The sequence below is a fragment of the Paramormyrops kingsleyae genome, chromosome 9 (assembly GCF_048594095.1).
Source record: "Paramormyrops kingsleyae isolate MSU_618 chromosome 9, PKINGS_0.4, whole genome shotgun sequence".
Classification (NCBI taxonomy): Eukaryota; Metazoa; Chordata; class Actinopteri; order Osteoglossiformes; family Mormyridae; genus Paramormyrops; species Paramormyrops kingsleyae.
The window spans coordinates 17,385,999-17,402,472 of record NC_132805.1 but is presented as its reverse complement, the minus strand read 5'-3'; the positions used below and the strand labels follow the sequence as shown (position 1 = coordinate 17,402,472).

Sequence of the window (16,474 nt, the reverse complement as noted above, 5' to 3'; positions counted from 1 at the left end):
GCTTTGATCTTAATAGATGAAACTCAAATTTTTAAGTTTTTACACATATGTATGAAAGCTAAATCATCCAAACAAAAGACAATAAGTTGGCACTTTTGTACTTATGTAAACCTAAAAATTAGAAGTTTTTATATATATGAAAGATAAATTATCTGAACAAAAAAATTAGTTGTCACAACAACTGGTGGTTTTCTTCAACACTTAAAAGTTTGAGTTGCCCTCAAAACTAAAAAATCTAGGGAAGTAAGTTACCTTGAAATATGAAGTGGTCTTAACTATTTCTTTTTTACAGTGTACTGTCCAAAATTTATAGTAAAGACTCAACAAAAAGGGTTACCATGGAAAGAGGAGCTCTCGAAACTTTTTTCCATATGTTAACTCTTCCACACCCACACAGAAGAAATCCTCGGAATTGTTGATGCCGTTGAGAATGCTGTATACTGAGTGATTGAGAGCCCTAGACCAGAGATGGACAGGTGCCAAAATGTAGTTCTAGATATCCATTAACAGTATCAACATTCAACACTTTAAGGTGCTTTAGTACTAAATAAAATGGTATTAAAAAGACTTGGTGAAAAGAATAACAGAGAAAGGACAACAGAAAAATATAACATAAATAGAACAGAAAGAGAGGGGAAGATTCAAAATTGTGGGCTGGTGACAGGAGAATCTGGATACGACTACATTTGACTGTTATATCTATGCCTGGTGCTGGATTCACCTAACAAAGCCCATCTCTTCGCAGCTGATGTTGGCCAGGAGCTCATTGGAGCTGGATGAACAGACAGACCGCCACCTGCCCTGCATGCGATCAAACACACTCAGCCGTTGGTCAACTGAGTTCACCTGGACTGGAAGGAAGCCAAAGAGAAAAACACTGAATACTGAAAAGATTTTGAAGAAGCAGCAAAATAAATTAAGGTGATTTATATGTGACCACACCTGAACAAAATAATAATTAAAATTACTTACCATCATATAAACCTGTTTCTTCTTGCTTGATTAAAAATGTTACTGAAGACAAAAATATAATATTATAATATGTTGAAAATGTATAATGTACTGAAAAATATATACTAAATTATATTTAAACTATTTATATTCACTGTAAAAGAACAAAGGTAAGACAACTTTCAAGGCTACTTACTACACTAAATGTTTGAGTTTTATGGGCAACTCAAACTTTTACATTTTTAAGAAAAACACATATTGTTATGTCAAGTAATTATTTTTCATTCAGGTAATTTATCTTTCATATCTATAAAAACTTCAAATATTTAGTTGTGCATACTAAGAATTGCTAACTACAAAACTTGTTCTAACCTATTGTCTGCGTAAAGATTTAAAAATTTGAGTTTAGCATACTAAGGCTTCACCCATTGCAGTACCCTGGGGTACAAAAACAGTACCCAAACATATGCTGGGCTGGGCTTGAACTGGCAATCTTTGAGTCAGAGGCATAGAGGTTTAACCCACTGAGCTACATGCTGCCCCCTCTGGACTAGGATGCTGCCAAAACTATGAACAGTTATAAAACTGTAAAAAGTGTTTTTGCGTTAGCACCTTATTCAGCTTATGTTCCATACAGTTCAAGCCCAGCATCAGCACATGTGGGGGCCCTTGAGCAAAGCCGGTGACCCCCAGCTCCCTGGGCACCACAACCAGTAGCTGCCCTTCAAAGTCAAGTTTGCTGTCATTCCCCACAGGAATCCTCAAAATGTATCCGCTATTATTTATTACTATCATGTTGAAAATAAACATGCTAATTGAACTGTTTTATCTTCATTTATAACAATTAGCTTTGTTGTTTGTAATTATTAGTATGTAAAACTAAAAATCAGAATCACCTGAATAAAAAATAATTAGTTGTCACAACAATTGGTTTGAGTCCTCAAAACTCAAAAATGTAGTGCAGTAAGTTGCCTTGAAATTTTAGGTTGTCTTAACTTTTACATTTTTAGAGTGTTCAAACTATCTACAATTTAAAAAATCTTTTGATGACTTCTTCATAAAAATGTACAACACCAAACCCAAAAGGAATTAGCAACCTAGCCAACAGGTTTTTATCTATGTGTAGCAATGGAGCCTATATTTTCTCACCAACAGCCCAAGCTGCTGCTCCAATCCCAACTAGCAGGAACAAGATCAAGAAGGAGGTGATTACCCTACAAGGCGTCAGAAAGGAAATCCCCTGACTTCCTGCAAGACAAAGAAATGGTGCTGCATTTATTTCAGGCACCTAACCACATGGAACCAACAACAGATGAGAAAAAGGTGTGAATCTGATTTGTGGTATCCAAACCACAATAACAGTACATCATTATGTGAGGTTGCAGAAGGTGGCAGAAGAGTGTGATCAATAGTCCAAAGTCTGCAGACTTTCTCCAAAGCTAAAGCAAACTCTCCCTAGTGGGATCACTACCATCATTGGCCTGCCTAATGTGTCACTCTGCTTCACAGTTCAGGGAGGGTGACTCCGTGATCAGATAGTCTAATAGGAAACTTCAAAAGGATTTTCTGGGACCTGGTGGTAACAACATTGGAAATGATAAAGATGAATATTTCTGTAACTCTGAGAATAGTCAACTGGACCCACCTTCTAAGTTGATTAGAAACAAAATATATATGTTATATATGTACAGTATATGTTAATCTTCTATAATTACACCTGGGAAATATCAGGAAGCCAGAAAAATGGTACACAACTGATGATGATACCTTATAATTTTCTGTACCTGAACCAAAATATTTGGACAGATTTGTGATTCAGTGAAAGCCTGTTACTTTGTGCCTTCTGTTAGGGTTTCCATTTAGTCTCGGATTTGGAGGTGCTGATTTTCATCCCAGCCGCTTCACACTCGGCTGCGAACTGCTCCAGTGAGAGCCGAAGGTCACGGTCTGATGAGGCCAACAGAACCACATCATCTGCAAAAAGCAGAGACCTAATCCTGAGGTCACCAAACCGGACACCCTCAACGCCTGGGCTGCGCCTAGAAATTGTCCATAAAAGTTTTGAACAGAATCGGTGACAAAGGGCAGCCCTGGCGGAGTCCAACCGTCACCGGAAACGAGTCTGACTTACTGCCGACAATGTGGACCAAGCTCTGACACCGGTTGTACAGGGACTGAACAGCCCTTATAAGGTAGCCCGGCACCCCATACTCCCGGAGCACTCCTCACAGGACTCCCCGAGGGACGCGGTTGAATGTCTTCTCCAAGTCCACAAAGCACATGTAGATTGGTTGGGCAAACTCCCATGCACCATCCAGAACCCTGCCGAGAGTATAGAGCTGGTCCACTGTTCCATGGGCAGGGAGAAAACCACACTGCTCCTCCTGAATCTGAGGTTCGACTATCCGACAGACCCTCCTCTCCAGCACCCCCCAATAGACCTTAGCAGGGAGGCTGAGGAGTGTGATCTCCCTATAGTTGGAACACACCCTCCGGTTCCCCTTCTTGAAGAGGGAGACCACCACCCCAGTCTGCCAATCCAGAGGCACTGCTTCCGATGTCCACGCGATGCTGCAGATGCGTGTCAACCTAGACAGCCCTGCAACATCCAGAGCCTTGAGGAACTCCGGGCCGATCTCATCCACCCCTGGGGCCCGGCCACCGAGGAGCTTTTTAACCACCTCAGCGACCTCCGCCCCAGAGATAGGGGAGTCCACCCCTAAGTCCCCAGACTCTGCTTCCTAAATGGAAGGCATGTCAGTGGGATTGAGGAGGTCTTCGAAGTATTCCCTCCACCGACACACAATGTCCCGAGCTGAGATTAGCAGCACCGCATCCCCACCATAAACAGTGTTGATGCCGCACCGCTTTCCCGCCCTTAGTTTTTGCCTCAGCGACCGCCGAAGCCGCGTTCTGCTTGGTCCACCGGTACTCATCAGCTGCCTCCAGAGTGCCACAGGCCAAAAAGGCCCGATAGGACTCCGTCTTCCGCTAGACGGCATCCCTCACTGCTGGTATCCACCAGCAGGTTCGGGGTTTGCCGCCACGACAGGCACCGACCACCTTACGGCCACAGCTCTGGTCAGCCGCCTCCACAATGGAGGCGCGGAACATGGCCCATTCGAACTCAATGTCCCCCGACTCCCCCAGGACATGGGTGAAGTTCTGCTGGAGGTAGGAGTTGAAGCTCCTTCTGACAGGGGATTCCGCCAGACGTTCCCAGCAGACCTGCACTATATGCTTGGGTCTGCCAGGTCTGACCGGCTTCCTCCCCCACCAGCGGAGCCAACCCACCACCAGGTCGTGATCGGTTGACAGCTCCATCCCTCTCCTAACCCGAGTGTCCAATACGTGCGGCCGCAAGTCCGACGACACGACCACAAAGTCGATCATCGAACTGCGGCCTAGGGTGTCCTGGTGCCAAGTGCACATATGGACACCCTTATGCTTGAACATGATGTTCATTATGGACAATCTGTGACGAGCACAGAAGTCCAATAACAAAACACCACTTGGGTTCAGATCAGGGGGGGCGTTTCTCCCAATCACGCCCCTCCAGGTCTCACTGTCATTGCCCACGTGAGCATTGAAGTCCCCCAGCAGAACAACAGAGTCCCCAGGAGGAGCGCTCTCCAACGCCCCTTCCAAGGTCTCCAAAAATGGGTGGGTATTCTGAACTGCCATTTGGCGCATAAGCCCCCCACCCGAAGGTGAAGGGAGGCTACCCTCTCGTCCACCTTGGTAAACCCCAATGTACAGGTGCCCAGCCAGGGGGCAATAAGTATGCCCAGCCCCGCTCGGCGCCTCTCCCTGTGAGCAACTCCAGAGTGGAAGAGGGTCCAACCACCCTCAAGGAGACTGGTTCCAGAGCCCAAGCTGTGTGTCGAGGTGAGTCCGACTATATCTAGTCGGAACCTCACAACCTCGCGCACCAGCTCAGGCTCCTTCCCCACCAGAGAGGTGACATTCCATGTCCCTAGAGCTAGCTTCTGCAACCAAGGATCGGACCGCCAAAGTCCCCGCCTTCGGCCACTGCCCAACTCACAGTGCATCCGACCCCTTTGGCCCCTCCTACAGTTGGTGAGCCCATTGGAGGGATGGGGAAATATTTTTCAGGAAAATATTCCCATGAATTTACAATAAAATGCCTCTGCAAAGCTTGAAAAACATCTGACGAATAGTTTTTGAGAAAATGTCTTAATAGTACCAAGTGTCAAAACTGCCCTGTTTTTTCTATCACTGTGGTGCTGCTTCAATTTTGGGGGGGATCTGTCTCAAAATTTAGTCAGTTCCAATTTGCTACTAATACAATGCCTCCGAAAACTTTGAAAAAGGCCCATCAAACGGTTTTGAGTTACCGTTTTAATAAGCAAAGACACTGAAGCAGCGGCAGACTGGTCCCAAAACAACGAGCACCCTGGCAATTGTAATTAATTTCAGCATTAATTACTGTGGTCTTACAAGCACCCTGGTATTATCTTCTGCGCAGTGATATGATTGGTGTGTGGTTTCTACATTAAACTGCACATTACAATGTCTATGGATTATCTTGAGTAACTCGGTCATTATTTCTGCTGATTTTTTTAAATGTAGTTTTTTTGGCGCTTTAAACATGACAAAAAGAATGCCATTCAGTGTCATTACACTTGTGAGAAGACTGATATTTCTATGTCCGATATCTCCAAAATGAGATAAGTCCTAGCAGAACAACCCCGATGGACAGATAACTCTAAAGCACCGCTAAAAAATTAGTTTTTTCAGTTTTGGGGTGAACTGCCCCTTTAAATAAAGAAATGAACCAAATGATGACACATGCAAAGAGCAAGACCTAGGCAGAATGGGAACATTGGTCCTAGAAATTTACTGAAAAAATATATTAAAATCTCAATATTCATATAATCAATATTTAATAGTCGGAAACACTAAGAGTTTTAATTCTTTTAACATGACACTGAAAGAAACATTTTTTTTAAAGAAACAGTATTGTCATGTGTGCGTACTGATGAACATAATGGTTGATGAATATGCACAGACACAATATAACTACTTATTACATTTCTAAAAAAAGAAAGAAATTGCATAAAGCATAAATATAATCATTTTTGGTTAACTGTAATTGTTTTTGGAATTTGACTGTGAATAGTGTTATGCCATTTATTTACTTATTTCTTTCCGCTCCTGAATCATGCTAAGAATATACAAAAGGGTCAAAGAGACATGGCATTTTATTCATATTTGAGAATGGAAAATGTGTTTTTAATACTTGGTGTCTGGGATTTGCAGTATTTTAATGAATAATGAATCTTTATGTCTCGCTTCAATGCGAAGTTGATGTCTCAAATATCTCCATGTCAAAGGATTATTCATCTCTTTATAACAGATGTTGAACGGAAAATGACATACCTGTATGTGACTTTTTGCTAAAAATATTTCTGAAATGTCAAACAAAACGGTTAAGTGTATTTTTGATGATAACTACTACACTTAAAAATGCTGACAGAAGCACTGCTCCTCTGGATTTAGGATAGCGGCAGCCCTCAAAACACTGCAGACCTTAAAGGAGAATTGACAAACCCAGCACTGGGGGTCAGTATCAAATAGGACTCAAACATAATAACTCTTTCATGATTGTTCATGAAGTTGTTATTTAACCCCCCCCCCCCCCCCCAAAAAAAAAGATAATGTCGTGCTCACCTATCACTCTCAGACAGCAATTTACTAGCAGCCTCCATTTTCTCTGGCATTCCTAAAGCTACCTGTTATAGAACAAATGCTCCTATTGTTTCAGCTGAGCTTGGCTGAAACAAATGAGTCTATAGAAAAAAGCCTGACCTCGCGAGCAGAGACATCTAAGGTCAGGCTGGGCTTACCTGCAGCTCCCTCCCACAGAGAGGCCTTAAACGCCTCTGAAAACCATGAGCCTACAGTTAACAGAAATAAATCCATCCATCTTGTAAAAACTTGACCTGGTCTGCGTCACAGGAGAAATAATATTCTCAATATCTTACTGTACCTATTACTGTGAATTTGTTTGCACTAGGATAATTGATGTAGAAATCAATTGTACAAATCAAATAATTATAAGCAATTATATGACAATAGCATAACAAAAGAAAAAACACACCTTTTTTAGTATGTCTTAGCTCATTTTAAAAGTACTGGGATTCATTTAACCAGAACATAAGGCACGGACAAAAAAAAAACATATCTTTAAATCATCACAGAACCCCAAATACATCAAATATAACACATACATCGATCACAGAGATTATAATAATATATACCTGTAAATGACAGTGGCAGATTATGGAACATAAGGCAATTACAGAACAAATGATAATGAATGTTTATTTTAAGAGAATTCAACTTTATCACCAATGGATATTCATACAATAATAAATCTTGATGTTGTTCTGAAAACTTAAGTTAACATCAATGTGTCAAATCAAAACCCAAATACAGGCCAAGAATTGGGGACGCAATATTACAAAAGTTCGTTTTCAAAATGTACATATTTTAATATTATTAAAAATTCCAATTTTGCATTTAGCTATTTAAATCCCAGACCGATGTTCAAGACTAACTCATAATACAAACTGTTTCTTGATTAGAAATACGTCACCATATGCAAACAAACCGCTAAGATCTCAGGCTGATTCGAAACTAAACTTGTGTTCTGTTGGATTAGGACTAAGGAAAATCACATTTAATGCATAATAATAGACGACGCTCAAGAATTATTGGGGACTGCTGATAGACAAATACAAAGGAAAGGTTATGGGAACTGGTAAACTGCTGGTATAATTGTACTTTTTCATACCGTTAAAAATAATTTTGTCTAAAAGTTCCAGTTAAAATTATATCCATTGTTCGATCTAAATGTATTTTGATCTAGGACACGGCCTCTTAAAGCCCCTTCATATTAGTGAGCGCACAAAAAGTATACGACAAAGAGCATCCACTTCTATTAATCTTTAACATCTGACTGAGCTGGAAGGAGACAAAGTGTACGTATTTTAAAATGCATTTACAGCATTTACCGTTGTTTTTCTCCGACATCTCTCAGAAGAGAACGCACTTTCCTCCAACCAATGCAAAGCTCACTGATATTCAGAACCTGGAATGAAAAAGGTTCATCAGCACGCGGACCTGCTGTTTTCAGGCAAAAAAGGGTTAATTAAGTTAAATATACAAAAGGGTAAAAGGGCATGCATGATTTGTTGTAAGTACATCTACCGAATAATATGTGTGTGTGTGTGTGTGTGTGTGTGTGTGTATATATATATATATATATATATATATATATATATATATATATATATATATATATATATCACGAATAATGTATTTATGTGAATGAAAATATAGGGTGTGTGTGTGTGTCTATGTATATATAAATCTGGATCACATTACTAGGTCTTAGTCATTGTTGCTATCACCATCATCTTTCTTTTTTTCTTTCTTTATTATGTTAACATAATTATATACATTATATCGTTGTGCTTGTACAGGCCTCGCATTCACTATATCAAATGTAAAATATTATATATGTAATAAACAATATTGCAAAAAATTTCAAGTCTTCATATATTTTGCTAAACTATTTTCTGTTATAGCAACATACTGTAATATGACTTACCTTAAATGTAAAACGAAGTCTTCTGGCAGGTTTTTAAGTGGAAAATCTTATAAAAATAAACAAAAAGTAGGAGTTAGGTGAAAAGTTTGATTATACGTTCCGAAGTACGACAATTACAGAAAGAGTGTTAAAAATGGACAAAAAATAAGATAATATGCAAAAAAAAAATAAAAAAAATAGGCTACCCTTTGTAATCCAGCAATCTCTTCTTTTGTCGGTAGGCATACGTAAGTTAAAAGTGTATATTTCTACACTTCTTTTCCAGTGTCTTGTAAAAGTAAAAAAGAGAACCTCATTTTAATAAAGTTATTTCACCTGAAAGACTACAGGGGGTCATTTGAAAATCTTGCTCTTTGTGTTGTTTTTGTTTAATCTAACTTAACATTCAACGAAATTCGATGCCCCAATCTGCGCGAATTGTCCAGGGCACACAGACTCAGGAGAGATACTGGCGACGTCATCAGAGCGTTGCCTTTTGCTAGAAAGGGGACTCTCATTAGCCAAGCTTCGCCGAATTTCCACTACACCTGCAACGTAAAAAAACAAAGCCTGAATTTTATATGCAGTATTTAATAATGCTTCATTATACAGTATGTCAATATTTCAAAACTATCCTTTATTGTGCAGTGTGTTTGTTGTCCCAGTCTACTGTTGATTTTTTTAAACGTATTTTGTCTGTATACAATAAGGTAAACGTATTACTAAATAATGACTGAATGTAGACAGATTTGCTAAATTGCTAAGGCTTTTATAATGACTCGTATAGTGTAAACAAACAACATTGAACCATTTTTGTGGCAAATTACCTACAGGGAATATGGGAGGACCCAGAACAGGGGAAAAAAGAGGTTCAATGTATTTCTGTATAGAAAGAATTCACAATGTGTTGCTGGATCAATATGTTTAGTTTCTACTCACACATTCAAAAAAAAAGTTGGCTCATCTTAAAGGTTTCAATTTGCATGCTTTTTAAAAGTTATTCCTGTGTAAATTGAGTAAACTATATGAGCATTTTCAAGATTCAAGATTCTTTATTTGTCACATGTAGTTATAGCTGGTACAACATACAGTGAAATGTGTTTCCCTGGCTGAACTCCGACTGTGCTAGACGTAGGATAAGTATATAAGTACTAACAGAGGATAAGTATAAAAAGGGTACATATATATACAGAAGTAAAGATGCATTTACCATGTAATAAATAAAGTACCATAAGGTGCAGACAAGGTAAGGTGCAGATGTGCCATGAGGTACAGATGTTTTATAATTTACAGATTTTTACATTTTAAAGATAGACTAACTTAAATTTAAGGGCAGTCAAAACTATATTCACCTTTACTTCTACAAAGCTAATTGTTGAAACAACATATCACTATAACTTCTAAATGGATGTTTGTCACACACACCAGAAGGGACGACCCACAATGCAGCCTTTAGCAGGTGAAACCCTACATGGGGGGCTTTATTCAGGACAACAGCACAAGCACAGAAGCACTGACAAGTAACGATGACTGGACTATAGCGAGCAGATGACTAGTGAGCACTTAGTTCCTGGGTCCCCATCTATATAACACACAACAGCTGCAGGGAGTCATTAACTAGGGAGCAGGGACATGTAATGAGGTTATTAAACTCCAGGCTCATTAGGGTCATGCCCAGGAGGAGAACTGGGGGAGAAGGCTGACCAGAGGTGTCACGGACTCGGGTGGTTCGGGCGCCAGGACAAATGTGGATGACCCACTTGCGGCTTGCAGGGAAATCGGGGTTTATTAAACTGAAAACACTAGGAACACTACAAAAAGCAAAAAGGGGTCAAAAGCAAAAGGGGGGGGGGAAAAAAAAAAGGACTAATTACACTTGGGTCAGGGCAAACAAGAGGCAGGCAGAACATACATCATAAATCTAACATCAAACATACATTAAAGAAACATCAATAACTCCAAGAAGAACAGAACAGGATCAGGAACTTAAATACAAAAACTAAATTGGGTAATGACACAACAAGAGTGAGACATAGACAATTAACCAATCCGGGAGGGGCCAGGGCAACGAGCAATCAGGTAAACATACAAGGGCAGGCACAAAATCAGGCAACAGGTGAAACTAATAATTAAACTCAGAGAACTAAAACTAACAAAGAATATAGAATATCAGTTTTAGGATATCATATTTTTTAGAATCCATGCCTTTGGGCTGGCCTTCAGACCATTGAGTTCCAGAAATATCTTTTAAAATGACTCGAAAGTGTTCCTCAGTTGTTTTGGGTAGCTGAGGTTCAGTGCATATATCAGCCCCATTAGCAAAACAAAGGCTCTGGCTACATCCAGGTCTTTTAGGACACCTGTTCCCCCAATCACTGTCTGTGCACTATGGGAATCAGATGTTCTGGCACTTCTAGTGATGAAAATTTTCATCACTTCTTCGGTAACCTGCACTTCACCATCATGGTATAAGTAGGTCAGAATCAACATTTTAACGCCAAGATATCATATTTAAAAGCGAGAGACCAAGTACAGTGTGCCAGTGTCTGATTTCCCTACCAAGTGTTCCTTGAAAATATCCTCCTGCTTTTCTCTGAGATACACCACACTGTAAAAAAACAAGGTATATTGCAGGTACATTTTTGTTCCTTAAGGTACAAATCTGGCAATTGTTCCCTTAAAAGAACAAGATTGTTCCTTAAATGCAAAGGTTTGAACCTTTTAAGTACAAAATTGTATCTTCAGTATTACACTTTGGATTTCCCAGAGGTGAAAGGTACACTTTCATATCCTTTTGTCCAACTGGCTAATAATTAAAATGAAAATGACCATTCTGTCATACGTGAACACACCACAGCACACAGTGTGAACAGCATGAAACAAACAAGGACTTACTGTTTGAAGAGTGGAATAATATTACGTTCATGCTATAAGTTAATTAACTGTAATTTTGTAAATATATAAGTTTTAATTTTGAAATTTTCATCCAAATGTATGTAAAGAATGAAAAAAAATGAGAAAGAGAAAAAAAATTATATATATGGAAAAATATATATATTACATGTATTGTCTTACGCCAAAATCTATAATCGGCTTCCAGAAGTTCTGTTAAAATGATCTAGCTATCCTTACTATTTGCATCTGCGGAAGAATCATACAAATCACACATTGCGTAAGAACAAGGATTTTGCATTGAGCAAATACCCAGAAGAACACGCGCACGAGACGGTGTCTATCTTCTAATCCGACCACCAACCATTGTCATTTAAAGGATGGCACTCTCAGTATGGGAGGTATTTTCTGCAAAAAATAAAATTAAAATGAAAATGATAAAAAGAAAATACAATCTCCACTTTGCCATTTATTTCCCAAAGTCTGTGTTATCAATGGACCAACTGCTGACGGAGCTAATTAAGGGAGGAATTGAAGTTACAGATGAGGAGCGGACCAAATTTAAAGGTATGTGAATTCTATTTAGTGTTTGTTTATAACTAAGTGTTATACTGTAGGGTGAAACATTAATACTAAAAAGGCCATTAGCGAAATGCCTTGCTAGTTTACTTTTACGGTGATGTTCTCAGAGTAGCTAAAATTAGCTGGCCTCATAGCCTTGTTTGAGCACTCTGAGGTAAAAGTTGGCGCCAATTTAAAATATGAGTCATTAAACTAAGTAATATTGGCGTGATAGCGACATAGTGATATGGCTAGCTAATTACATTACTTAACTTATCTCGCATAGTACTAGTTTAACTAACATTATACAAAGCCACGCTTTCCTTAGTATTGGGAATGCACGGTAGCTAAAATTAACTGGCCACATAGCCATGTTTGAGCACTCTGAGGTAAAAGTTGGCGCCAATTTAAGAAACGAGTCATTATTAAACTAAATAATATTAGTATACTAATAACTGGCTTAGTGTTTAACTTAAACATATAGTATGCAAAATAAGTAAGCTAATGGTATGATAAGCCACAAATTCTTTAGTATGAGGAATGCAGTTTGCTATTAATTACCACTGGCAAACAAAATACTGTAGCCAAGAACCATACTGTCGTCGTTGGTTCTATTGTAGCCAGGCTATATCCCTGCTAAATGGCTATTTTGCTAACATTAGTTTTACATTTTAGAGATATAGCTCTATAAGATATTTTTAAAATTTGGATAAATATTAAATATGTAATATATTGGGATGGTTGTAGGCTAGTGGAATCCATCTCCACTGGGTCAGTAGGCAAGACCACCAAGTTGCTCCAGGGACACTGTAGCTATATTTGGGCAGTGGAAATCACTCTGGATAAGAGCGTCAGCTAAATTCCATAAATATTAAAGTATATTTTGAGGCCATTTGACACCAGCTAAAAAATGTACAGTGACTCCACTCACTTAAGCCAACATGTTTAGATTGGATTGGATTGGATAGGATTTTATTGATCCCACAGTGGGGAAATTTGTGCGTTACCACAGCTCTAGAGTAGACAGATAGCCTGAAAGAGTACAAGAGTAATCCAAGAATATAAAATATAAGAATAAGATACAAGAAAAAAAAAAAATAAAAAATAAAATAAGATAAAACACTAAATACAGCAGTAGTGCCTATGTACACCCATACACAGTATGTAATATATGGATAGTGGGTTGTGGGAAAAAGTGCAAGTAATGATAAATAACAACTATCTCACTACTACAGCTGCATTTACCTCTATAAGGTGCGTTATGTATGAAGTGGTAAGTAGTGGTGACCGTAGACGTAAGTATCTCGGTGACTCATGACATCATCATGATGTGTTATAGAGTCTAGCTGCTGTCGGGATGAATGATCTGCGAAAGCGCTCCTTTCTGCAGCGAGGGTGTATCAGTCTCTGACTGAAGGAGCTGCTCAGCACACTCACAGTCTCATGCAGAGGGTGATGTGGGTTGTTCATGATGGATGTCAGCTTAGCTAACATCCTCCTCTCACCCACCACCTCCACAGTCTCCAGAGGGCATCCCAGCACAGAGCTAGACCTCCGCACCAATTTGTCAATCCTGCTTCTGTCCCTTTCCGTGCATCCGCTCCCCCAGCAGGCCACTGCATAGAAAAGGGCGGATGCTACCACAGAATCGTAGAATGTCCTTAACAGGGTCCTGCATACTCCGAAGGACCTCAGTCTCCTCAGCAGGTAGAGTCGACTCTGGCCCTTCTTATACAGGACGTCTGTATTTGTAGTCCAGTCCAGTTTATTGTTGAGGTGAACACCCAGGTACTTGTGACTCCACTACCTCAATGACTTTTCCCTGGATGCTCACCGGTGTTGGAGGGGGTGCCTTCCTCCTAAAATCTATGACCATCTCCTTCGTCTTGCTGGCGTTGATTTGGAGAGCATTAGTCTCACACCAGCTGACAAAGTCACTGATGACCCCCCTGTATTCCTGATCGTTCTCGTCTGATACGCATCCGATGATGGCTGTATCATCCGAGAACTTTTGTAGGTGGCACTGGTCCGAATTATAACGGAAGTCAGAAGTGTACAGGCTGAACAGGAAGGGTGAGAGAACCGTGCCCTGCGGCGCGCCCGTGCTGCAGATTACCGTCTTGGACACACAGTCATGGAGCCTCACATTTAAGTTTAAGTTTAAGTTTAAGGGTAACTAAAAGATGTTGACATATTATTTCCTTTTTAATGTGTTAGATAATGAAGTAGACGGAGAAGCTGTCTACTTATGTCGGTCTAACAGAGAGGATGGTCTCCTACCTATTTGACGGGTCGTTTAAAAAACAAGCTAAATTCATCCGATTTGTTGAACAGTGGAAGGAATCTGTGACATTGACTCTTGAACCTGTTCCTGCTGAATCCCTGCAAGCTTCAGTAGAAGAAAGGTAATATTTACTTCGGTGTAAATTTATGTGACTTTTGGTAGAGCCATATATTCTCAATACATAAAGTTATATACAGAGGTGGCCAAAATGTTTTTGGTTTAATTAAATTGGGGTAGCAGTATGTAGTAGGGCTGCACGATATTGGGAATAAATCACATTGCAATATTTATTCTTTCTGCGATATATATTGCGATATTGGGATTTAAAAAATTCTAATTAGTTCAATAGCTCTATTGCAGGGGTATTCAACTAAAATTTAAAGAGGTCCAGTTAGATAAAATTTCTTGAAGCAAAGGTCCGGAAGATCATAATGTCTAACTATTTAGTGTGATGTATATTTAAGTAGCATATCAGTTGTATCAACATTGCATGTAATCTGTACCTGACTGTCAAATCAAATTAATTCAGTGCAATTCAATTCGAGATGTCTGCACACACATGTAACAGTTCTTACCTTGTAAATAGTATGCTTTTGTATTTAACCATGTAAACACACTTTTGACATAGCTCATTTTAGGTTTATAATGGAATAATATACACTCACCTAAAGGATTATTAGGAACACCTGTTCAATTTCTCATTAATGCAATTATCTAATCAACCAATCACATGGCAGTTGCTTCAATGCATTTAGGGGTGTGGTCCTGGTCAAAACAATCTCCTGAACTCCAAACTGAATGTCAGAATGGGAAAGAAAGGTGATTTAAGCAATTTTGAGCGTGGCATGGTTGTTGGTGCCAGACGGGCCGGTCTGAGTATTTCACAATCTGCTCAGTTACTGGGATTTTCACGCACAACCATTTCTAGGGTTTACAAAGAATGGTGTGCAAAGGGAAAAACATCAAGTATGCGGCAGTCCTGTGGGCAAAAATGCCTTGTTGATGCTAGAGGTCAGAGGAGAATGGGCCGACTGATTCAAGCTGATAGAAGAGCAACTTTGACTGAAATAACCACTCGTTACAACCGAGGTATGCAGCAAAGCATTTGTGAAGCCACAACATGCGCAACCTTGAGGCGGATGGGCTACAACAGCAGAAGACCCCACCGGGTACCACTCATCTCCACTACAAATAGGAAAAAGAGGCTACAATTTGCACGAGCTCACCAAAATTGGACAGTTGAAGACTGGAAAAATGTTGCCTGGTCTGATGAGTCTCGATTTCTGTTGAGACATTCAAATGGTAGAGTCAGAATTTGGCGTAAACAGAATGAGAACATGGATCCATCATGCCTTGTTACCACTGTGCAGGCTGGTGGTGGTGGTGTAATGGTGTGGGGGATGTTTTCTTGGCACACTTTAGGCCCCTTAGTGCCAATTGGGCATCGTTTAAATGCCACGGCCTACCTGAGCATTGTTTCTGACCATGTCCATCCCTTTATGACCACCATGTACCCATCCTCTGATGGCTACTTCCAGCAGGATGATGCACCATGTCACAAAGCTCGAATCATTTCAAATTGGTTTCTTGAACATGACAATGAGTTCACTGTACTAAAATGGCCCCCACAGTCACCAGATCTCAACCCAATAGAGCATCTTTGGGATGTGGTGGAACGGGAGCTTCGTGCCCTGGATGTGCATCCCACAAATCTCCATCAACTGCAAGATGCTATCCTATCAATATGGGCCAACATTTCTAAAGAATGCTTTCAGCACCTTGTTGAATCAATGCCACGTAGAATTAAGGCAGTTCTGAAGGCGAAAGGGGGTCAAACTCCGTATTAGTATGGTGTTCCTAATAATCCTTTAGGTGAGTGTAGATTTGCCGTAAGATTTCCTACGCAAGTCTGAAATCATGAGTGGCGTGCCAGATGCTGAAAACGTACAATTTTTGTTTCACTTGAGTTGATCTATATAACAGATAATATTACTTTATACATATGTTAAAAAGCGGAAACTTCCACGAACATGAAATCACCAATAAACTATGTCTATTTATCCAACATGTTATATAATACATACTGTATTTGAAAACTTTTCAGCTATATGATTTCAGGACAGACCAGCCACTCTCTTAGGAACATTACAGATTTTTGGTTGCGGGTG

General features: G+C 39.8%; 1 protein-coding gene across 3 annotated transcripts in view; it reads right to left on the bottom strand.

Annotated features, from left to right (window-relative positions):
* Positions 1-9,003, bottom strand: part of hpn (hepsin) — a 39,780-nt gene extending 30,777 nt beyond the window's left edge. Inside the window, exons 1-7 of one of the 3 annotated variants that reach the window (XM_023801132.1) lie at positions 8,776-9,003; positions 8,591-8,636; positions 7,992-8,068; positions 2,101-2,199; positions 973-1,014; positions 722-851; positions 338-457 (exon numbers count right to left, since the gene is read on the bottom strand). In XM_023801132.1, the coding sequence (XP_023656900.1) occupies positions 338-457; positions 722-851; positions 973-1,014; positions 2,101-2,199; positions 7,992-8,010 (410 nt within the window). In that variant the 5' untranslated portion in view covers positions 8,011-8,068; positions 8,591-8,636; positions 8,776-9,003. Of the gene's footprint in view, positions 1-337; positions 458-721; positions 852-972; positions 1,015-2,100; positions 2,200-7,991; positions 8,076-8,590; positions 8,753-8,775 lie in introns of those variants that run through there. The other 2 variants (XM_072716481.1, XM_023801133.1) reach the window with 2 other exon arrangements.
* Positions 9,004-16,474: the final 7,471 nt, after the last annotated feature.